General features: G+C 30.9%; 4 protein-coding genes across 4 annotated transcripts; 3 read left to right on the top strand and 1 right to left on the bottom strand.

The window, feature by feature from the left end:
• The first annotated feature begins 5,617 nt into the window (after positions 1-5,617).
• On the top strand, positions 5,618-7,884 carry LOC121223542 (ubiquitin-conjugating enzyme E2 variant 1D). Its single transcript, XM_041105233.1, has 4 exons — positions 5,618-5,920; positions 6,961-7,100; positions 7,316-7,441; positions 7,553-7,884. The coding sequence occupies exons 1-4, from the start codon at positions 5,887-5,889 to the stop codon at positions 7,691-7,693; spliced, it is 441 nt and encodes a 146-aa protein (XP_040961167.1). The 5' UTR covers positions 5,618-5,886; the 3' UTR covers positions 7,694-7,884.
• A 2,266-nt stretch (positions 7,885-10,150) lies between these two features.
• On the bottom strand, positions 10,151-12,149 carry LOC121223544 (ubiquitin-conjugating enzyme E2 variant 1C). The gene is made up of 4 exons (XM_041105234.1): positions 12,002-12,149; positions 10,925-11,064; positions 10,556-10,681; positions 10,151-10,462 (listed from the first exon to the last, which is right to left on the bottom strand). The coding sequence occupies exons 1-4, from the start codon at positions 12,033-12,035 to the stop codon at positions 10,322-10,324; spliced, it is 441 nt and encodes a 146-aa protein (XP_040961168.1). The 5' UTR covers positions 12,036-12,149; the 3' UTR covers positions 10,151-10,321.
• Positions 12,150-13,427: 1,278 nt separating this feature from the next.
• LOC107951706 (ubiquitin-conjugating enzyme E2 variant 1C) lies at positions 13,428-15,646 on the top strand. The gene is made up of 4 exons (XM_016886834.2): positions 13,428-13,577; positions 14,639-14,778; positions 15,029-15,154; positions 15,276-15,646. The coding sequence occupies exons 1-4, from the start codon at positions 13,544-13,546 to the stop codon at positions 15,414-15,416; spliced, it is 441 nt and encodes a 146-aa protein (XP_016742323.1). The 5' UTR covers positions 13,428-13,543; the 3' UTR covers positions 15,417-15,646.
• A 2,148-nt stretch (positions 15,647-17,794) lies between these two features.
• Positions 17,795-18,978, top strand: LOC107951705 (probable CCR4-associated factor 1 homolog 11). Its single transcript, XM_016886833.2, has one exon. The coding sequence runs from the start codon at positions 17,984-17,986 to the stop codon at positions 18,815-18,817; it is 834 nt and encodes a 277-aa protein (XP_016742322.1). The 5' UTR covers positions 17,795-17,983; the 3' UTR covers positions 18,818-18,978.
• Positions 18,979-24,350: the final 5,372 nt, after the last annotated feature.

The raw sequence follows: 24,350 nt of genomic DNA, 5'->3' as shown, positions 1-24,350 counted from the left end.
TTCACGAATAAATTTAATATTTATCCCTAATATAAAATAAAATATAAAATTAATAGTTACCGATTAAACATAAACTCAAATCTCATCATACACGATTATCGTATGCAATTTGCACGTATAAATTTGAAACATTACTGTGTGTTTGGCCCTTGTTTTGATCCTATCCCATTTTTATTTTTTATTTTACATATTTTTACATATTCAATCATGTAAAAATTGTAATCATGTCCAACATATATTCGATAGTTAAAACAAAAGTGTACGTGCTTCTTATATAGGTTTTGGCCCACCATGTTATGAATGGTCTCGACTCAGTGAGTCAGTTCTCAGTTAGGTTTAGTTGCAATCAGAAATAGAAAATGGGGGCACAAATGGCTAAAATCAATCATCCTGAATTAAATTGGTTTGCGGGACTTTGCCACAATCACTATTTAAAACATTAATTCCCTTATTTAGACCTTCCTTCGAATTTAAAAACTCGATTCGATTCGTCGTAAAATATTAATAATTTAAACTTAAATCTGAATCGATTTAAATGTAAATTTATTTAAACATGATATCATTTAAATCAATCTGAAATGATTCAAATCACTTAAAACAACTTAAAACTGAATAAGCTTGAACATGAAATGTCCCGTATCTAAAAGTAACTCGAAAACCCTAATTACTGAAAAGTTTTTAAAGTCTAAAGTAATTGAATTAAGATCGATTTGACCCAAAACCAAAATGACTAGCCAACTGATAAGATAGTTGAATTGAAAATCAACGGTCCAACTATTCAACTGGTATCACAAAACCGAAGAAGGATTGAACTAGTATAAAACCGAACGTTGAAAAACTTAGTTTAAGTTATTAATTTTGTTATCTTAGTTTATAAAACGAATATTTATATTATTATTTTGTGTTATTTATTTTTTTAAATTGTAATTTTTTAAAATTTATTGTCAAACTGGTTTTTTTCAACCTATCATATCAAAGCAGGTGGTAGGTATAATACACATGTTTACAATTTAATGTACATGTTTTAAAATATGTTCCACGTCAAATTTGAACTAGCTTTTAACACTTAAGCTAATGATTATATTGAAGAAAATATACCATATCGATATTTTGAGGACTTATTTAGAATGTCTTGAAATTCGAAGGTTAATTTAGAATCTGACTCCAAAATGGTAAATTTACTTCTAAAATCCTTTGAAAATTTATAAAATTATAAAATAGTGTAATGTTAAATTTATTTTTTGACCCCAAAAATTTATAATTCAATTTTGACTCTTTAAAATATTTTTTTTACGTTTACCCCTGAATCTAAATGATAATTTAGAGATGTTTGATGCAATTAACTCGAAAAAAAAAGGGTAATTAGGTAAAAGAAGAAAGTTGGGTAGTTTGAGCATTAAAGAAAATGGAAGTAATTGAGACAGTTGAGAATAACGTGGAGGTACATTTATCATATGATAATAAATAAAGTATTCACGTGGAGAAAAAAAATTCTCAAATTTTTTCTAAAAAATAATTAAGTCATTATTTTATTTACTGAATTGGGTATTTGAACTTTCAAAATGCACCAAAAATCTTTAAACTTAAAAAAAAAACAATTAAGCCCCCTTTTTTTGTACTCAATTGGATATTTGAACTGTTAAAATGCATCAAAAATGCCATTTAATTGTTAAAGTTAACGATTGGTCCCTATATTTTTTCATTCTGGGCAATTTAATTTTTCTTTTATGTATTTTTAATTCTTTTTTACATTCTCTTCTGCTTCTCCCTCTGTTTTCCTCCCTTCTTCATTTCTTTTAACGTAATTCTTTTATGTTTTTCATTATTAAAATTAGTCCAAAAGCTCACCTCACTCGAAAAATTTAATTTGTTCAAAAAAATAAAAGTAAAGGAACTAGTTTTAACAAATGGAAAAACATAAAAACTGCATTAAAAAGAAATGGAGAAGGGAAAAAACTAGAAGGAGAAGCAGAAAAGAGTGGAAAATAAAGAATAAAAAGTACAGTTAAAATAACATAAAAAAATTAAATTACTTAAAACGAAAAAGTATGATAATTGATTGTATAAATTAATCTAAAACTTTTATTTGAAATTATACGACGTCAGCTTGCCGTTACACCGTTAATAATAATTAACAACTCAGTAACTAAAATATTACAATATGATAATATAAGTGACTAAAATGTAACTTTAGATAAACAAAGTGGACTATTTTAATAATCAAACATGACATTAATTTGCGTCAAATTTTGTTGTCTCTTTTATTCTAACTCTTATTAAATACGGTACTAGTCTAGGGAATGTAAAACAAAGACAATTCACTTTCACTCCATAATGTCACATACAAGTAATGATGAAACCACAAATAATTTAGATATTTTCCAAAAATAATCTATCGGAAATCAAAAGGGTAAAAATCGAAATTTGATTCATAAGGTAATATTTTATTGGAATCAATATTAAATTTATACGTGAATTTCGATTTAAAGTATAATTTGATAAATGAATTTTAGTTTGATGTAATTATATACGTGAAATTTGATTTGTGGTTCATATATGTGTGTGAAATCTTGATTTTGATTCAATTGTACACATTTAAAAAAATGGATACATATATTTATTTTCAAATGTGTTAGTGATTTATAAAAATTTGATTCTAATAAGAAATTTATGTATAAAATCGCGCAAAATCAATGTTATTGTATGACATTACATATTGGATTAAAGTTCATATGTAGTACTGCCACATCCAAAATATTAAAATGGTTGAATTATTTTTGTGGATTTTTAATCTAAAATAATTAAAATACTTTATTTAAATTTACATATAAACTATGGATCATGTGAGGCCGATTTACCTGACAATAAATAAAAGTATTCATGTGTTGATTTAAATTTTAATCTAAAAAAATTTAAAATCTTTAAACAAATTTAGCAAGTAACTCGATCGATGCAAAATTTAGTTCACAGTCAAAGTGTCAATAAATCGAATCGACTTGCAATTCAATACCCTTAATTTTTTTTTACATAAATTTATTAAACCAGATCGGACTGAACGAAACGTGTTTATCGAGCAATCTTAGACAAGTTTAAGAGCCAAACGATAGCATTTTTTCAAGCAAATAAATATTATTTTCACCCAATTAAATCTATATTTTGAATTTTAAGATAATTGAGTATTATTCAATTGACAATAATGTTGTAATTTTTTTGAAGTTATATTTTTACTTCGGTTATTATTAAAAAAATTAAGACATAAAAACGAGGGTTGAACTACATGTTTGACCAAATAAACTTGACTTGATTTAGATCAAATTTGAATAAGATGGTTTTAAATCTATTTTATTAAATAATCTCGTTATAGATTCTGATTATATCTGTTATTTTTAATACAATGTCTAAAACTACCCATAGCCCTTCTTCAACTCATGAATAGGAAGATAATGTGCTTCAGTGTACTTGAATCAACATCCTCCTACATTGACAATAATGCTCATATGTTAATTGAGCTCTCAATTGACCATTATAAAAAATTTAAATTAAAAAAATAAATTGAACACATAAAATATGATATTGTATCTATACATTTTTTGCACCTAAATACGGCATTATCTTTAACAAGTGAAAGAAAATTAAATTATATTCAATAGTTTATTTAGGACTAAATTGAAAGTTAAGTTAGAAGAGAGTACAATAATTTATTTAAGTATACAAAAAAGAATAGGAGCTAACCAATTTTTGAATGATTAAATTTTGTTATTAGTTTCAATATTTTTGTGAAAGTCGTCGATTTAATCTCTGTACTTTAGTTTAGTTATTTTCAATCTTTATACTTTTTAATTTTTAAAATTTTAGTACTCACTAAATGATAAGTATTAAATTCATTAAGTTAAGTTCTGTTATTTTCAAAATCTGATGCTCCAAACATATTATCATATATGTAATGTCATGTCAACTAGTTTTTTTTCAACATATTACTCACTAAAAACTCAATTAATGGATTAACGACTGTCATTTTATGTCAATATTGAAATTTTAAAATTCGAAAAGTATAGGTACCTAGAACGATCCAATTAAAGAATATGGACCAAATCTATATTTGTACGTATAGCACAAGATTAGTGGTTGAATTTAACCAAACGAATTTAACTGTTATTTTTTGGGTTAGGACTAAGATTTCAAAAATTAAAATGTTCAGGGACTAAAATTGACTAATTCGAAAAGTATAAAGATTAAAATTTATCTAATTAAAGTATAGTGACTAAGTCCATAACTTTTGCAAAGTTAAAGGACTATTAACACAAGTTATCCATTCTAATTTGACTTCTATTCATGTTTTTTTTCCAGAAAGAATAAAAAAAATCGATTTAACCACTAAGCCGATTTATTTTAGTCAATTAATAATGGCAAGAAATAAGTTGATTTAGTTAAACCGATTAATAATGGTGGGTAGTAAGAGTTAGAGGGGCCTCGATCCTAAAAAGTTTAAAAGTTTATCATTAAATCATTCTATTAAAGCTCTAATCACATCTTCATTTTTTTTTGAAAAATCTAATTGAACTTTATAAAATATTTGAAAATTTTAATTATACTCTCTAATAAATTCTCATTAGTCCTCTCAAAATTTTTAAACATTTTCATTATCTCTTTCAAATTTTAATGTCTCGTTCTGCTACTATAGATTAAAGATTTGATCAGAAAGGTGGTTAATTAAGTCGATAGTTCAGTAATTAACCACGCCAACCAATTTAATATTTTTAAAACTGGGCGGATGGTCAAATCAATCAAGCCACTAGTTCATTTAAAAAAATATTAAAAATGAAAAAAAATAAATTCGATTCAATTGACTTTTTGTTGGTTCAATCAGTTTGTATCAATTCTCAATCCAGTCAGTTCAATACCATTATTCAAACCAAAACTCCGACTAATTTCCATTTCAACAGATCGGACCGATTTAAACATTATTTAGGCTTAGTTTGGATAGATGGTGTGTTTACCTCCAGTGAGATTAAAAACAGCGATGGAGTGTGTGTTTGGATTCAAATGCAGCTGTAACGGTGTGGTGAGAATAAAAAACGATTATTAAGGACATTAGATTAAAAATGATATATAATAGAAGTTTTTTAAATTATTTTGCTTTTACGAAATTATTAAAAATATATGAATTTATAAATTCATTTAATAAAATATTAAAATGTATCTTATGATATTTTATTATAAATATTTTAATTAATTATATAAGTATTTTTTAATAAAAATCCACTTAAAAATATTATTTATTATCATGAAAATACAAACAATATTATTATAATGAAACATTATTTTTAAATTTAATAAAACTAAAATTTTAAATATAAATAAGATTGGGATAAAAAATAAAATGAGATATATTTTACCCAAAGTATATAAATTATAAAAAAGAAAAAAAGCACATAACAAAGACAAAATGGTAAAAGTATACATGCATCTAACTCACTGCTAATTTTTTTCATTAATAAAAAATTTCATTTCTATTTATGCTGTGTAGCATTTAACGCATTGATACTGTGCAATTCAAACAGCTTCCACTAGCACGATTACATTGAAATAACACTCAATCGCACCACACAAGAGAAAAACGAGCATCAAAGGAGCCCTTAACCCACTACGCTTTCCTATCACGAACACTTATAACCAAAATCGATTTGGTCGAAATTTAGCATATACTTATCCAAACCCGGGTTAAGCCCAACGAGTAACCCGGCTCAATAATCATTGAACCGGCCATAAACTCCTCTACTATTCAACTCATCCAATAGCTTTAAAGCATTGCCTTTTGCCTTTAGTCGCCCAACTTTCACCAGATTCCCCCATTGACTCATTGCTATCTCTCTTTCCCTCTCTCTAATGACGCTTAGCTCTGGAGGATCGAGTGTCGTGGGTTAGCCCTTCGATCCCTTTCTTCTCTTTATTTATCTTGCGTTTCATTGATTCCATTCATGGATTTTATAGATTTTTTTTTTGTTTTTTTAATCATTTCTTTCATATTTAATCGTTTATAATTTGTGGGTTCGGTGAATTTCAATGGATTAACGTGAGAAATTTATGGGTTTTTATTTTTAATCTATTTGAAGTTTTGGGTAGCTGTTAATTTGTTCTTTTTTTTGTAGTTTGAAGAATGTTGTTGCGGTTATCTCATGATTGTCACTAAAAATTATATCTTGAAGATTCATACATGAAAAAAGTTTATGTTAATGTTTGATGATTTATGCTTCAATTGTTGTTGGAGCATGTTTTGCATGTAAAATCTCGAACCAAAGAATAGGGGTGTAAATAAATTTCTGGTGCTCTCTAGCTATTCGAGTTCGACTTGAAAAAAGAACTTGACTGCAGTTCGATAATCATTGATGATCGAGCTGAATTTGGGTACCATAATACTTGATTCAAACGGCTCGCAGGCCTAATTGAGCTTTTCATTTTAATATATTTTTACCCTTATTATATATAATGGGTTTAAGTACGAATGAGCTCAATCTTGAATATGAAAGAGCTTAATTGAGCTCAAGTAGCTTGATTAAGTCTCGACTCAAGCTTGAGCTTAGAATTTGATGTTTGGTCAAGCTCAAATTGAGCATTGGGTCTTGAATTTCGAGTCATGTTCGAGCTCAAGCTTGCTACTATTTGGGTTTAGCTCAGCTTGATTACATCCCTACCAAAGAATATACAAACGCATATGTCTTTGTGTAATTGCTACCCTTTTTTGCCTTTTACAATTAAGCGATATAGGCATTGATGATTATGTTCTTTTGGAGTATAAAGTTGTTGCCTGCTTTAGGCTTTTACAGTTCTTTTGGAGGTTTTATGGCTATCAGATAAGTTACCTTTTGGAAATTTTGTGGCATTAAGCCCAATGCTCGATTATATATGGTGTTAGTGTAACAAATCACGAGTATGATTCAGTAATGTAAATTTTTTTTGCAGTGCCTCGGAATTTCCGATTGCTGGAGGAGCTTGAACGTGGAGAAAAAGGTATCGGAGATGGTACTGTCAGCTATGGAATGGATGACGGAGATGATATTTACATGCGCTCTTGGACCGGCACCATTATCGGTCCTCTCAATGTAGGTTTCTAAGGTTCTTCCTCCCTTCAACAAATTATATATTTTAATGTTGTTCCTTTAGATGACATTTTATGTTCGTTGTGAATAATCATATATATATTGTTGCTTGTCTCCAGGATTGCCCTACTTTCCTTCCTTTTGAATGGAAGAGGGGTTCTCTGGGGTGATTTTGGAAAACTATTGTATAAATGCATTTCTGTTTTTTCGGTTTTCAGACCGTACATGAAGGTCGAATCTATCAGCTGAAGCTATTCTGCGATAAAGATTATCCGGAGAAGCCACCGAGTGTCCGTTTTCATTCAAGGATCAACATGGCTCGTGTTAACCATGACACAGGGCTGGTATGCTATTAACATTACATTCATTTGCAGTCGCAAATAATCAGTTTATTTTATTTCATAACATTTAATGTTTTTAATCGGTTCTTTGTTTTTACTATTCGATGACAACAGGTCGATTCAAAGAAGTTCGGACTTCTTGCAAATTGGCGAAGGGAGTATACTATGGAGGATATATTGACACAGCTGAAGAAGGAGATGGCTGCCTCACATAATCGAAAGCTGGTCCAACCTCCCGAGGGTACCTATTTCTAGTTCTCGAGCTCACATCAATATTCTGGATTTAATTTCATTTGTGGTTATGCAATATATAGTTTGTAATGCTTGTTAATCCTTTATAAGAACAAACTGTGGAATCGGTCAAAACGCTTCTCGATTACTTCTTGGTTTCATGTTCTTGAACGGAGATTGTTTCTCTAATGGAATTTGATCCATGTTTGAAAACATTTTTTAAATACCCTTTTGGTTATTGTTTTAGTTTTTTATTGTTTTTCCTTGTTCGGAAAATTCTTCTTTGTTGATCTCTTTGTTCCTCCTTGTTCACCGAAAAGAATGAAAAACAGCTTGTTCTTTTTCCTACTCCTGCGGTAAAAACTGCTCTGGTTGCTTCCTCAAGGCGTTACGGATTGTAGATGTTGGGACTCGAATTTCACCCTTACGAAATGGTGATACCACCGCGTAAGGATGACTTCATGAATTGTTCGAGTTCAAATTCCGGATATCATGCAACTTTCTTGCCAAAGATCCGGATGAGAGGATGTAGTCCGAATCGAGGACGCTTTGCCGCGCACTCGGAGTTCAGTTCCAGGTTCCGTGCAGATATTTTTATTTGGAATTTAGTTCATGTATTTTTATTTTTAGAAATTTAGTCCCTTTACTTTTTAAATTTCATATTCAGATTTAACTGTTAGTATTGTTAAAATTATTTCATTAAATTCAGGTTCATTACAACATTACATTGTAGCCAAGTGAATATTTTTTATTTTTTATTTTTTCAAAATGTTATACCAATAAATTTAATAAAAAATAAGTTAACCGAATTAATAATTTGATTTGAATTTTGAAATTTTCAAAGTAGAGGGATTTATGACATATTTTAATTAATTATAATATAAATATGATTGAAATGAATGGCATTAATTTCGGGGGTTCTCTGGTTAAATGCTAACAGGAAAAGAAAAAAAAAATGAAAGGTTAATTTATTAATATTTTTAAGAATTTACTAAAATTTATAAAATTTTATGAAAATATCTAAAGATTTATTAAATTTTTTAATACTTTACTAAAAAATCAAAATATTTAAGAATTTACTAAAAAATCAAAATATCTAAGGATTGAAATTAATTTTCGATTTTTTTTCCAAATCATTTACCTTTTTTTATTTACCAAAGATTATTTTTGGAAAATATCTAAATTATTTCTGATTTCGCCATTATTTTTATGCGATATTATTGAGATGAGGTGAATTGTCGTTTTATAATCCCTAGGCCTTAAAAATAGTTGGAATAAAGAGAGATAAAAATAAATCTCTTATGACTTGATGGTTAAAGGTGTTTACTGTCTTAATTGTGGCCTAAGTTCAAGTTGCACTAATCACGGAATTTTGTCCAGTTAGTGTAATTCACCAAAAAAGGAAGACTAAAAATTGAAGCAAATTAATATCATTAATTCCACTCATATAATGTATCCCAAGTTTTTATATTTTTTTATATATATTTAAAATTTAGTCTTTTTTTTTAAATTTAATTTCTATTTTTTAAATTAAAAAATTCAAATCTAATTATTAATCCAATTCAAATTTATCTATTAAATCGTGATATTCTAAAATATAAAAAAAACACACACTCAATAATCTTTTGACAAAAAAATAAAAAAACATCATAGTTTATCTGAATTTAACAAAAAAATTTAACAACAATCTTAAAATTCAAGTTAGTATTATATTTATCCTAGCTAATGGCGTTATAAATGTCGAGATACTAAATTACGTTAAAACTTATAGTATAAAGATTAAAACCTCGAATTGAATTTTGACTATTTTTATATAATCTAAAAAATAGAAGGACCAGAACTGAAATTTAACCATTACTATTTAATAATGTAAAAAATATTATAATATACCACATTCCCCTGTACTCTTTACGAATTTAAAATTTAATCCCTATAGAAGAGTATATTTACTTATGTCATTTTAACCAATACTAAAATAACAAACAAAACAACAAGAACAACATAGATTGCTATTCATATTGTACCCCCAAGAAAATATCTGCACGAAACCCAGGACTGAACTCCGGTAGTGCGGCAATGCGTCCTCAATGTGGTCTACGTCCTCTCATCCAGATCTTTGGCAAGAAAGTTGCATGGTACCCGGAATTTGAACTCGAATAGTTCATGTAGTCATCCTTACGAGATGGTATTACAATTCAATAAGTGTAAAATTCGAGTTCCAACATCTACAATCCATATTCCTATCCTGCGACTAAAGTTTAGTCTCGGGGTAGAAGGCCTTCACGAAGCAACCCGAGCAGTTTTTACAGCATAAGTAGGGGAAAAAGAACAAGCTGTTTTTCGTTCTTTTTGGTGCATAAGGAGGAACAAAGAGATCAATGAACAAGAATTTTCCGAAACGATAATAGAACAAGTAAAACCTAGCGAGAACTAAAACAATAACCAAAAGGGGATTTAAAATGCTTTGGAACATGGATAAAATTGAATAAGAGAAACAGCTTCCATTCAAGAACATGAAGCCGAGAAGTAATCGATAAGCGTTTTGACCAATCCACGATTTGTTCTTATAAAGGATCAACAAGCATTACAAACTATATATTGCATAACCACAAATAAAATTAGATCCAGAATATCGATATATGAATTTGAGAGCTAGAAGTAGGTACCCTCGGGAGGTTGGACCAGTTTTCGATTATGTGAGGCTGCCATCTCCTTTTTCAGCTGTGTCAATATATCCTCCATAGTATACTCCCTTCGCCAATTTGCGAGAAGTCCAAACTTCTTTGATTCGACCTGTTGCCATCAAATCAGTTAAAAGCATTAGAGATTATGAAATAAAATAAACTGACTATTGCACTGCAAATGAATGTAACATTCATGGTATACCAGCCCCGTTTCATGGTTAACGCAAGTCATGTTGATCCTTGAATGAAAACGGACGCTTGGAGGCTTCTCTGGATAATCTTTATCGCAGAACAGCTTCAGCTGATAGATTCGACCTTCATGTACGGTCTGAAAACCAAAAAATGAAAATCACAAGATGGAAGAAATAGAAATGCATATATATAACGATAATTTTCAAAATCCCCCAAGAAAAACCTGTTCTTCCATTCAAAAAGAAGGAAAGTAGGGCAATCCAGAAGACAAGCAGCTATATATATATATGATTGTTCATAATAAACATAAAACGTCATCTAAAGGAACAACATTAAAATATATAATTTGTTGAAGGGAGGAAGAAACTTAGAAACCTACATTGAGAGGACCAATAATGGTGCCGGTCCAAGAGCGCATGTAAATATCATCTCCATCATCCATTCCGTAGCTGACAGTACCATCTCCGATACCTTTTTCTCCACGCTCAAGCTCCTCCAGCAATCGGAAGTTCCGAGGCACTGCAGAAAAAAACTTACAATACTGAATCATATTTGTGATTTGTTACGCTAACAACAGATAATCGAGCATTGGGCTTAATGCCACAAATTTTCCAAAAGGTAACTAATCTGAGTGCCATAAAACCTCCAAAAGAACTGTAAAAGCCTAAAGCAGGAAATTTTACACTCCAAAAGAACTTCATAATCATCAATGTCTACATCGCTTAATTGTTAAAGGCAAAAAGGGGTAGCAATTACATAAAGACATATGCGTTTGTATATTCTTCGGTAGGGAACTATGGATGTAATCAAGTCAAGGCTCGATGCTCAATTCAAGCTTGACCAAACATCAATTTCTTAGCTCAAGCTCAACTCGAGACTTAATCAAACCACTTGAGTTCAAGCTCAATTAAGATTGTTCATCAATTTTCGTACTTAAGCTCAAATTTGAGCTCGATTAAGCTCGTCCATACTTAAGCTCTTTGAATCAAGCATTATGGTGCTCGAATTCAACTCATCAATGGCTCGAGCTCAATAATGACCAAATTGAATTAGATTTTTCTTCAACTTGAACTCGAGCACTAATATCTCATTTACACCCTATTCTTCAAGATTCTGCATGCAAAACATACTCAAAACAGCAATTGAAGTATAAATCATCAAACATAAATATAAATTTTTCATAAAAGAGTGTTCAAGGTATAATTTTTAGTGATAATCATGAATAAACCATTAACATAACATTCATCTTAAAACTAGAACATCATAAGATAGCCACAACATGTTTCATAGCTACCTAAAACTTCAATAGATTAAAAACCCATAAATTCCCCACATTAATCCATATAAATTCACCGAACCCACAAATTATAAACGATTAAATATAAAAGAAATGATAAAAAAAACCCATGAATGGAATCAATGAAACGAGAAATGAATAAAGAGAATAAGGGCTAACCCACGACACTCGATCCTCCTGAGCTAAGCGTCATTAGAGAGAGGGAAAGAGAGATAGCAGTGAGTCAATGGGGGGAGGCGGGGGGGAATATGGTACAAAATAGGCGACGAAAGGCAAAAGGCAATGCTTTTTATTGATTATTGAGCCGGGTTACCACTTGGGCTCAACCCGAATCGGGTCAAATTTGGATAAGCATATGTTAAATTTAGACCGAATTAAATTTGATTAGAGGTGTTCATGATATACAAAATAATCAACTTAATTAACTACTCCTCGAATCAACTTTTTAATTGTGACCGAATTAATTTTACTGATATAATTTTAAAAATTTGTAGGGCTTAAATAAAAATTTTCCATTTTAAGAGGAGTCGAGATTCTTGTCAGCCCCATGGATTCACCACTGAACCCAAAAAATTTGAAAAACAAACTCTTTAGTGTTATTTTTATTATTTCAATTTAGTTAGGTGAGATAAATTAGTCGATTTTAACTCATTTAATGGGCACCAATATTATTAAACATTTTGAAAATTACAGAATTGGTTAGATTTAGACACGTAATGTGTTCCTCGAAGAAATATATATACTAAAAAGAATTTAAATTTCAACATTTGTTATTTACTTTTCATATTTTATATTTTGACTTCAGAAATTAGGGCATAAAAGTATAGGTTGGACCACATATTTGACCTAATAAGCTTGACTTGATTTAGACTAGGCTTGAAGAATATGATTTTTTTTAATTCTATTTTATTAACAAAATTAACTTATTTTTATATTTAATTTTAATTATAAAAGGCTAAAATAATAATAAAACCGCTAAAAACCAACATTTATTTAAATAATCACATTCAAGTGAAAAAATGAATTATACATTAAATAGTTTATTTAAGTATAAATTAAAAATTAAAGATTTATTGGTTTAATTTAAGGACATTTTTCGTTTATAAAGATTATAAGTAGTTATATAAAAGAACTTAAGCTAAATAGATTACAAAGTTAAAAAAATTAAGTATTTATTCTAAGCATAATAAAAAATATAAGATTTTATATTTAATCAAATTCTAAAATTATTTCTACATATTTTATTCATTGAAAATAAATAAAAAATTAATTTAATCGTTAAATTGATTTAGTTAAGTTGATTAATAATCGCGGATAATTAGACCTTCGTTTTTCTTTTAAAAATTCTAATTAAATATTAATTTTTTAAATAATTTTAATTTTCTCTCTCAAAATTTAATGTCTCGTTCCGCTACTATTAATCAAGATTTAATTAGTTGGATAATCAATTAAGTCGAATTTTCAATATTTTAACCGATTTAACTGATTAAAACCGATTTCGGTCTAAATTCAACATATGTTTATCCAAATTCGGTCAGATACGGGCTGAGCCCAACAAATATCCCGGCTCAATAATCATTGAACCGGCCTTAAACTCCTCTATTCGACTCATCTAATGGCTTTAAAGCATTGCCTTCTGCCTTTCATCGCCTTTTACCAGCCCCTCATTGACTCATTGCTACCTCTCTTTCCCTCTCTCTAATGACGCTTAGCTCAGGAGGATCTAGTGTCGTGGGTTAGCCCTTTTTCTCTTTATGTATCCCTCGTTTCATTGATTCCATTAATGGGTTTTTATAGATTTTTGGTGGGTATTTTTTGTTGTCATTTCTTTCGTATTTAATCGTCTATAATCTGTGGGTTCGGTGAATTTATATGGTTTAATGTGAGGAATTTATGGGTTTTTAATCTATTTAAAGTTTTGGGTAGCTGTAAAACATGTTCTTGTGGCTATCTTTTGGTGTTCTGGTTTTAAGATGAATGTCATGTTAATGGTTTCTTCATGATTATCACTAAAAATTTTACCTTTAAGATTCTGTTATGTTAATGGTAACCCAACATGTTCTTGTGGCTATCTTTTGATGTTCTGGTCTGATGATTTATGCTTCAATTGCTGTTTTGAGTATGCTTTGCATGTAAAATATTGGAGAGTAGTGTGAAAATGAGATATTAGTGCTCGAGTTTGGTTTGAAAAAAAAATCTGATTTAATTTGGTAATTATCGAGCTTGAGCTATTGATCAAGTCGAATTTCAGCATCATAATGCTTTATTCAAAGAGCTTAAATATGTTCGAGCTTAAGTACTGAAATTGATAAACAATCTTAATTGAGCTTGAGCTCAAGTCGTTTGATTAAGTCTTGAGCCAAGCTTGAGCTTAGAAATTGATGTTTGATCGAGCCCAAACTGAATATCGAGCCTTCAATTTTGAGTTGAGTTCGAGCTCAAGCTTGCTACCAGTCAGGATCAACTCGGCTCATTACATCCCTACCAAAGAATATACAAATGCATAAATCTTTGTGTAATTGGTACCCCTTTTAGCCTTTTGCAATTACACGATATAGGCATTGATGATTATGAAGTTCTTTCGGTGTATAAAATTGTTTACTGTTTTAGGCGTTTACAGTTTGTAATGTAGACATTATTTTGACTGCGACAATTGGAGTTTTTATAGCTGTCTGATTAGTTACCTTTCCTTTTGGAATTGGAACTCTTTTGGCATTAAGCCCAATGCAAGATTATATATGTTGCTAGCGCAACAAATCACGAGTATGATTCAGTAATGCAAATCTTTTTTTGCAGTGCCTCGGAACTTCCGATTGCTGGAGGAGCTTGAGCGTGGAGAAAAAGGTATCGGAGATGGTACTGTCAGCTATGGAATGGATGACGGAGATGATATTTACATGCGCTCATGGACCGGCACCATTATTGGTCCTCTCAATGTAGTTTTCTTCCTCCAACGAATCATATATTTTGAAAAATCACACACACACACACACACATATACATATGTGTATATAGGTTAAGCCAAGGAGCTAAAATATCCTATCACTGCTTGCCTCCAGGATGGCCCTACTTGCCTTCCTTTTGAACGGAGGAATGGGGTTTTCTGGGGGAATTTTGAAAACTATCGGTGTATATATGCATTTCTGTTTCTTCCTTCATGTTGATTTTTGTTTTTTTGGTTTTCAGACCATACATGAAGGTCGAATCTATCAGCTGAAGCTGTTCTGTGATAAAGATTATCCGGAGAAGCCACCGAGCGTCCGTTTTCATTCAAGGATCAACATGACTTGTGTTAACCATGAAACGGGGCTGGTATACATTTGATGTTACATTTGTTTGCAGTGCACTAATCAGTTTATTTTTATTTCATGTCTGTTTGTTAGTCGTTAATGCTTTTAATCAATTGTTTGTTTTTGCTATTTGATGGCAACAGGTAGAATCAAAGAAGTTCGGAATTCTCGCAAATTGGCGGAGGGAGTATACTATGGAAGATATACTGACCCAGCTGAAAAAGGAGATGGCAGCCTCTCATAATCGAAAGCTGGTCCAACCTCCTGAGGGTACCTACTTCTAGCTCTCGAATTCGTATCGATATTCTGGATCTAATTTCATTTGTGGTTATGCAATATATAGTTTGTAATGCTTGTTGATCCTTTATAAGAACAAACTGTGGAATTGGTCAAAAAACTTCTCGATTACTTCTCCTTGGCTTCATGTTCTTGTTCTCAAACCGGATGCTGTTTTTCTAACAGAATTTTATCCATGTTTCAAAACATTTCAAATACCCTTTTGGTTATTGTTTCAGTTCTTGCTCGTTTTTCCTCGTTTTAGTATCATTTCAGAATATTGTTGTTTGTTGATGTATTTCTTCCTTATGCACCAAAAAGAACGAAAGAACAGCTTGTTTTTTCTACTTTTGCTGTAAAAACAACTCGGGTTGCTTCCATAAGGCCTTCTACCCCAGACTTTAGTCTCGGGATAGGAAAATGGATTGTAAATGTTGGGATCCGAATTTCATTCTTATTGACTTTGAATATCACCTGATAAGGATGACTTGCATGAACCATTCGAGTTCAAATTCTGGGTTTCATGCAACTTTCTTGCCAAAGATGCAACTTTCTTGCATGAACGACGCTTTGCCGCACTACCCGGGTTCAATTCCGGGTACCATGCAGATACCTTCTCGGGGTACAATATCAATATGAATGGCAATCTATGGTTTTTTTTCATCATTTGATGTTTTCTTATGAAATGGTGCTAGATTTGGTAGAATTACACTGAGGTTATTGTATTAAGAGTTAGATTTCATTAGATAAATTTATTTCTATTATTAAAATTTGGTCTCTGTATGTTAAAATGAGGTATACGTGACACATCACGTGTAATTGTTTGATTATCCTGTTAATAACATTAGTTTAAAATTGTAGAAATGAATGAAATTTTTATTGAAAGAATATTAATTTGTCAATTTTTTTAGTAAAGAGGGCAAAATACAATCTTACTCGTGGTCCAGGAACCTCTATGATTATATTACTTGCTAGATTTCATTGATTGGTGGGTGATTTTATTATTTAGAAAAGTCGGATATTATCATGCTCGAATTCATTTTTACAACAATAATAATGTCAATTGAACTAATATTCAACAATGGTCAATTGAATTAATAGATAATTGTTTTTTTAAGTTTAAATATACTTGTTTTAGTGTAATTTTTTTCAAAAGTTATCCTTAAAATCTTTTTAAAACGCCATCAAGAGTGAGGGTGCATTTGATTTCATTTTGTTTTCAAAAAATAATTTTTATTTTCTATTTTTTAAAAATTAAAAAACACTTTTGATAAATAAAAATAATTTTTTATTTGTAAAAATAATTAAATAAAAGTATAATTTATTAAAATGCAATACAATACCAAAATCAAATGTAATTATATAAAAAGACTTAAAAGTTATAAAAATAAAAATAAAAATTGCTTTTAAAGTAATCAAATCAGAGTAAATTTAATGTATGAAATGAAACTAAAAAAACCCCAACGTTTTTAATTTTTTTTCCCATTTTTCCAAAAGAATTTTATTGAAAATAATGAAAACATATTTTTTTTGTTCTTTAATTTTCATATATTTTTATTTTCGATTTAAAAAAAAAACCATTTTCAAAATTTTTAATCAAACATGTTTTCTTCACTATTTTCTATTTTTTAAGAAAACCAAAACGATTCTTGTTTCCCCAAACTTCTCCCATGCTAGCTTTTGGCCCTTAAAGTCCCTTCATAGCTCAGCTCCAAACACAGGGCAGATCCCTACATTGCGAGAGAACCCCTGAAGCCATCGCCCAACACTGTCCCTGACCATTCCTCCAATCGCGGCAACTAACAAACCATCATGCACAGCCGCATCAGTATTCACCTTGACCCACCCTCCTTCAGGCACCTCCCACCTCACTCCCTCTCCTTCTCTATTTGCATTCACCAACCCTTGCCGGTGCAATCACTCAATCATACTAACACCATCAACAAACCCAAAACATCAATTATACAAATTAAACTTTGATTTAGTGCAATCATACACATTTAAAGAAATAAATACATTAATTTATTTTTATATTGGATAAATATAATTATTTGTGTATGCAATACATAATCATAAAATAACGTTATATCAATAATTGTATTAATAATTTGTGAGAATTGAATCAAATCAAAATTTCAAGTATAAAATTGTATAAAATCAAGGTTCGCACATTAGATTAAAGTTCATGTATAGTTTTGAGATTTATCGTTTTTTAATTGTTAAAAAAATGACATTTTGTTATTTTTCTAACATACAAAATAATTTCTTCATTTTAAAAGTACAGGATCAAAATGAACTCTACGCTGCAATATAAGGACCTATTCAGTAGTTTTACCTTATTAATAATTAATTTAAATAAAAAATTTAAAACGAGAAACCGCCTCTCTATAAATACCGTTCTAATAACCTTACTCAGGTCTTTTCCCCAAATTCAAACACTAAAGGCCTAAACCCTAGACAAAAAAAAAAAAATCAAAATCAGAGATTTTGAATCCAAGAAAAGGAAAATTGGAGGATCATATTGTTCTCTTGGTCGAAATTGCGTCGATTTTCTTCGATAAAGAGATCCAAGAAAATGTCGAATAAACCGCGAGAGTCGGTTGTGATCCGATCCGTTTGGTCGGAAAATTTGGATTCCGAATTCGAGATAATCAGATCCATAATCGACGTTTTCCCGATCATTTCAATGGACACAGAGTTTCCAGGAGTTGTCGTCCGATCGGAGGGCGCCGGCGGCGGCCATCGCTCCCGTCGAATTGACGCCACTGAGAATTACCAAAGCCTCAAAGCGAATGTTGACATACTAAAGCTTATCCAAATCGGCCTAACGTTATCAGACGCTGACGGGAATTTACCAAATCTCGGCACCGAGAACCGGTACATTTGGGAGTTCAATTTCAAAGATTTCGATGTGGGGAATGATGTACATGCGCCTGATTCCGTCGAGCTTCTCCGTCGCCAAGGCATAGATTTCGAGAAGAACCTGGAACTTGGGATCGAGTTGGTCCGGTTCGCGGAACTGATGATGTCATCGGGACTCGTATTGAACGACGCCGTTACGTGGGTGACTTTCCACTGCGCGTATGATTTTGGATACCTCGTGAAATGCTTAACCGGTGGGTTATTGCCTGACCAACTCACTGAGTTTTTGGAACTCGTGCGAGTGTTCTTCGGAGACAGAATCTACGACGTCAAACACTTGATGAAATTCTGCGCTGGATTACATGGAGGGCTCGATCGTGCGTCTACAGATTTGGGAGTAAAGCGTGCAATTGGGAAGAGTCATCAAGCTGGTTCTGATAGCTTGTTAACATTGCACGCTTGGTTGAAGATAAAGGAAAGGTATTTTGCAAATGGGGACCCAATTGAAAAGTATGCTAATGTTCTTTATGGTTTAGAAGTTGACTAAACTTGAATTCTAGTTAACTTCTTTTTATGTCTTCTTGTTTGAAAGAAATTATCATTGCTTTTGTAGATTCTTTGGGCGATTGTTTTTAGGTAGGTAGATTTTTGTCAAACTTTATGGGTTATTGATCAATCATCAATACTAAAAGTAGTTCAGTTCAATAATTTTAATTTCACATTTTCTCCATGTTGCAAATTTACATTTGTTGCCTTCTATAATGGTAAGAAAATGCAAAAGAAAGCATTTGGGTTAGACTTAGGCGGTTCAAGGAACTAAAGTAGGAGTGTAGGACCTTGTGGGAATTCAGTTGCATTGCATTTGATGGTTTACTTTGGCTACTGTGGCACGGTGGAATTTGTAAATTTCTTCTGGATTACACTATTACTGGTTGAAAGGTGAGTTTCGTTTACCCCTTGGGATAAACATGAAAGTGAGAATTTTATGTCTGTTGAAATTTATTATTAGTTAGTTTGAAATGAAGCTCTCTGAAATTATAGCCTTCATAGTTCAGTTCTGGAAATAAGGGCCGAGTTTGGGAGATTAAAACTTAAAAAGTGTTTTCTGATGATTTAATTTACTGAACTGAACTAACTGTAGTTCACTCTGTTTCTGTTTGAACTTATTGAGAACATCAAAAGATTTAGTTGGTAACTGAAGTTCAATCAAACTTCTGGTTTCAACTTTAAGATTCTGAAACTGTCCAATATCAAAGTTGAAGTTTAGATTGTTCCGAGTAATGGAGGAGGCTAGTTAGCTAGAAGACTGTTGTTGGCTTAAGGCTGCAAAATTTTTGGTTTAGAATAATAGCCAATTGCTTTTTTCCTTGTTTAGAGACTTGTTGTAGGAGAATTTCGTAGTGGTCTCCTTGGCTATTGAAATGGCTGTAATATGTTCCATTCTCTGATATAGTTATCAACTTAGAGTTTCCTAATTATTAACTTGGTTAACTTGATTTTCTTCACGGTGATCTGACTGGATGAGTATTCGGTAGTGCTTCAAGCTTGTTGTTATATAAAATAGGAACCTTAGAGGGAAAGAGGTAATCCCTTTGTTCATTGTTGAGTGACCTAAAGGATAAATTCATATTAAGAACCAGAGATAAAGTCAAGTGGATTAAAATGAATTTGTGATACCAACCATATTGGTGTTGTGTGTCACCAAGGGATATTAAAAAAGGGACTTTCCTCATCGAGCCTAGTTTGTAGCTATTGTAGGTTCATAGCTGATAATATAAGGTAAGAGTATACTAATCTTAGAAGCATCATGAACAATGGCAAGCATGGAGGAGAGCCCTGTCTGTTAGGTATCATAATCCATGTATCTTTATTTGTAAAATTTCTGTAGTTCTTCAAGTGCTTATATACCGGTTAACATGTTTCTCACTGCTAAGAGTGCATATGGGTTGAGTGGCTCTGGTAATGGTCATGCTTATGAAATTTTCATGATTGTTGCTTCAATTCAGTTGATTGCTTGTACTCCATGCTTATCTTATGCATTTGAGTACTACAATCTAACCAATGGAAGTCGTCCAAAAAAAGAAAAACCAACGGAAGGGCATTTCATTATTGTAAGTTTTTAGCTCCCGAATAGAGATACTCTTATCTCATTTATGATGATACTTTGATGGTTGATCTTATATTTGGTGGATTGAATTATGTGTGTAGCTGTAAGAGCTTACATTTCCTCCAGTTTAGAAGTTTACCGATGATCCCCTCTCTCGCTCTCTCTCTATATATGTATATATAAATCGTGAGTTGTCTTTCACTGATAGTATCTATGTCATTTAGATTTAGATGTGAGTGCTTGACACAAGAATGTTCAATTTTGGTTAAAATGTGCCGCAAGTTCCTGTAATTTTCGAAATTTAGGTTCAACTGTTAACATAATTTTTTTGGGTTTAAATTCAAGTTAATTGCAAAGATTTTTTTTAATTACATGGGTACCAAATGAGTTTTTTTATTTCAAAAATGTCGCAGCAACAAATTTCCGAATGTTAACAGTTTGACTTTACTTTTGAAATTTGAAAAATAAAGAGATTAAATTTTATGAAATAGAAGTGAAGACTAAATTCTTAATTTTTGAAAAGTACACGGATGGCATTTTTTATCCTTCAAATTTTTTTTTTCTAAATTTTCATGTATTTGGCCAAACTACATTTTCCTCTTATCATGGGTAAGGAGAAGGGGTTGTCATGGTTCGTACTTGATATCTGATCTTAACGAAGACTTAAGCAAGGTTAGTAATTTGCAGCTACACTAGGAAGCTAAATGTTTAGTCAACTTTTTACACTGTAATGTGTCATCTTGGAAGTTGGTGGTTAGTGATAAGAACGGCCAACGAGCCGAGGCGGAGTGGATTATCGCTCATCCCCGACCTTATATTCAAATATTCTTGCCCCATACCACTTACAACTCGAACTTGAGTTTTAGCATTCGAGTCCAAACCTGAAAAGAAAAAACCCACCACCCCAAATCTCCAGCTATATTTGAGAAAATCTATTATGACAACCAAAGATGCATAATGAAGTCCAGTACAAATTAAAGATTCTTAATTAAAAAAATATATACATTATAATTATAAAATTGAAGGTGTACATTTTAGTTAATATTTTGGCTCAAGGCGGGATAAATTCGTGCATCATTGCAGCTGCAATCTTAAATTCAACAGTGATTATCTTTGTGCTTCATTAAATAACATATTTGCGAATATATTCATTATAATTGAAAAATAATTAAAAATCTGTTTATAAATAATAAGTAAACAAACAAAAGTCAAACATATTTCTTATTTTTCCAGTGTTACATGTATATTATTTTTATATAAAATGATAGAAAAATAAATACTAATAATTATATTTTAAGTAAAATAAACACAAGCAATAATATAATAGTATTAATGATTATATAATCAAACAATAAAAATTATTTCGAGTAATCGGAATCTTAAATTAATATAAACACGTTTATTCATGAACATCAACTAACTGAATATATTTTATTTGTATTAGGTCTTTCATTAAATGAGTGTCAAAGTTTTCCTTATATTTGTTTAATTTGATAAATTAAATAAATATAAATAAATAAAGAATAAAGTATTTAAGAAATTTTCATGGAGTTTATACTGCCAAGAGTTGAAATCACTTTTTTCCAACCTTGGAAAACGACAACAATATCTTTTGTGCATTGAATCACATGATAGAATGGGATAAGGTTTTGATTCTAAACCTAGTTAGGCGTCATATCGATTTGAAAGAAGAAGGAAAAAGAAAAATTATTGCAAAATTTACTCTATTTTCAATCGTTTGCTTTTGTTTTGTATGCCCTCTTTCCGGTTTATGTTTGGGTACGGCTGTTGTTGTTAATGATGTTGTTTTTAAGGTTGGTATTTTATTCTTTTATCGAGAGTGTAACATGTTAAGTTATTGCACTCAATACTCGTTCGTTTTTTTTTTGGCGGCGGATATTTTATTAAAATTGTTCTTATAATATGATAAAATTAACATGCAACATTGTTATAGAATTATAATAAAATATATCATAATCCAACCTGAAGTACAACTCATTTTGATGACTCGGAGTCCAACCTAAAAACTCCATTATATACATTTTTGAAGACCCTCTTTAAGAGAGTCTGCTCTCAAGACTCTCCATGTTCATCCATACTCTAACCACCCATATCAGGAAGAAGACAGACTGGCTAATTGAATCTTATATCAACAGACATAAACAGATATATATCATCAAAATTTATGTAAAAATATAAGTATTATAGCATAAAAATTATTATGAATATAATATGTAGTTGGGTTATCTAACATAATATTGATGTTGATATTTAAAGCTATCAAGGGACAAACATAATTATCCTATATATGGGCTAAGGCTTAGTTTGAGCCTGAATATATGTGTCGTTTTGTGTATGATAGTCCCTTCATGCCTTCTACTCTCTAAATTTGTGGCTTGATTGTGGGTATCCAACACATAATAAAAAGATTGGGTATTGAAAATATGATCTTTTATACCTATAAATTAGGTAATAAGCTATTTATAATTGGTTGCTAAATACCCAACTCATCCAACTTTCGATTAGGCAATTGAGCTATTTGGCATAATAAGTAACTATCAAGACTCTAGGAATCTTGTTAGGAAGGACTTTGAGTAACCAAGGTTACAGGGCAAACAAGCTGGTCACTAAGCAAATTGGGTAAGCTATCGCACTGGTATGGTCAGAAGGTAGTTGATAATCATACAACAGGCAGCTCTCTATAGACAGTCTAAATGTTAATTCTCACCTTAGAGCTGGACACTTTCAATTTCTTATGCGTTTTGTTGACTTATTTATCATTGTATATTTTGGAGCACAAGCTCCAACGCTCCCAAGACTTGTGTTCATTTTGCACATATATCAAATCTCCAAGTCGTTACTATTGTCATGTACCTTTTATCACGAAAAGTATCATGATGGTCTCTATACTAAAAGTCGGATTGTATTTTGTCCATTCTATTAAAAAAATAGGCAAACTAGTCCCTATATGCTAGATCAAATAGCAAACTAATCATTCTATTAAAAAATTCATCCATTTCTATTGTTAAAAAAATGGTCTATATACATCAACATGAAGTACATTTGACACACCATGTGTAACTATCTAGCTATTCCGTCAACCGTCCCAATTTTTACCGGTAGAAATAGATGAAAATTTTACCGAATGACCAATTTATTATCTTATTTAATATACAAAGATTAATTTACCTGTTATTTATCTCTCCAAATCTAATCCTTGACAAAAATATATTGAAAAATATATAAAAAAAAGTTAAAAACAAAAAAAAAACATTTAATTTGAGAATACCCATATCTTACATTCACTTTTAAATCAAGATTATTAGTTTTAAATGCCAAAATTTCCAATCATCCATCCTTTGCTAGTTTTGGAATTAGATATTTGGCAAGTATTTGGACCATCAAGTTTAGCAATGTTTCCCCAACTAGCCAATTTGTGGACTCAAGGTTCACTTGTATAATTCCAAGAACAAAGGAGAAAAAACCCCCATAAGATAGAGCCTTAGGTCGGAATATCTTTTTCATTGCAGGTCAAAATGTTTTGCAATGTGGGTGCCCCAAGATGGTGACATATGGTCCAAAGCTTCAACTGTTTGTTGAATTTGTGGCCTACATTAAGAATCTATCTAAAAACCCTTCATTCTTAGCCTTTGATCTTGATATATATATGGGTGAATCTACTTGGTAAATCCCTTTATTATACGGATCAGATCAAATTAGTCCCTTTATTGTTAAATGAATCAATTTAGTCCATGTACTTAGTGGAGAGCAATTGGTTTAATTGGTTGGTTCAGTCAGCTCTTTTGTAATTGACTTTAACATGAGACAAGTGATTTGACCGACTTTAGTTGAGAAAATTGACTGAACCAAACCAACTTCGATTTAGTTGGTTTTTACAGTTAACCAACCTTGGATTTTTGGGTTGGGTTTAGGGTTATTAGGTTTATGTGGTTATATATTTATTGTATATTAT

The sequence above is a fragment of the Gossypium hirsutum genome, chromosome D11 (genome assembly GCF_007990345.1).
Source record: "Gossypium hirsutum isolate 1008001.06 chromosome D11, Gossypium_hirsutum_v2.1, whole genome shotgun sequence".
Taxonomy (NCBI): Eukaryota; Viridiplantae; Streptophyta; class Magnoliopsida; order Malvales; family Malvaceae; genus Gossypium; species Gossypium hirsutum.
The sequence above is the reverse complement of the archived record's forward strand: the minus strand, read 5'-3'. Positions and strand labels throughout refer to the sequence as shown.

Excerpts from the sequence above, each read along its gene's own strand:
- LOC121223542 (XM_041105233.1), top strand. The coding sequence starts at position 5,887 with ATGACGCTTAGCTCTGGAGGATCGAGTGTCGTGG. Across the intron at positions 7,101-7,315 it reads CCATTATCGGTCCTCTCAAT|ACCGTACATGAAGGTCGAAT; the intron begins GTAGGTTTCTAA and ends TTCGGTTTTCAG. Across the intron at positions 7,442-7,552 it reads TTAACCATGACACAGGGCTG|GTCGATTCAAAGAAGTTCGG; the intron begins GTATGCTATTAA and ends CGATGACAACAG.
- LOC121223544 (XM_041105234.1), bottom strand. The coding sequence starts at position 12,035 with ATGACGCTTAGCTCAGGAGGATCGAGTGTCGTGG. Across the intron at positions 10,682-10,924 it reads CCATTATTGGTCCTCTCAAT|ACCGTACATGAAGGTCGAAT; the intron begins GTAGGTTTCTAA and ends TTTGGTTTTCAG. Across the intron at positions 10,463-10,555 it reads TTAACCATGAAACGGGGCTG|GTCGAATCAAAGAAGTTTGG; the intron begins GTATACCATGAA and ends TGATGGCAACAG.
- LOC107951706 (XM_016886834.2), top strand. The coding sequence starts at position 13,544 with ATGACGCTTAGCTCAGGAGGATCTAGTGTCGTGG. Across the intron at positions 14,779-15,028 it reads CCATTATTGGTCCTCTCAAT|ACCATACATGAAGGTCGAAT; the intron begins GTAGTTTTCTTC and ends TTTGGTTTTCAG. Across the intron at positions 15,155-15,275 it reads TTAACCATGAAACGGGGCTG|GTAGAATCAAAGAAGTTCGG; the intron begins GTATACATTTGA and ends TGATGGCAACAG.
- LOC107951705 (XM_016886833.2), top strand. The coding sequence starts at position 17,984 with ATGTCGAATAAACCGCGAGAGTCGGTTGTGATCCGATCCGTTTGGTCG.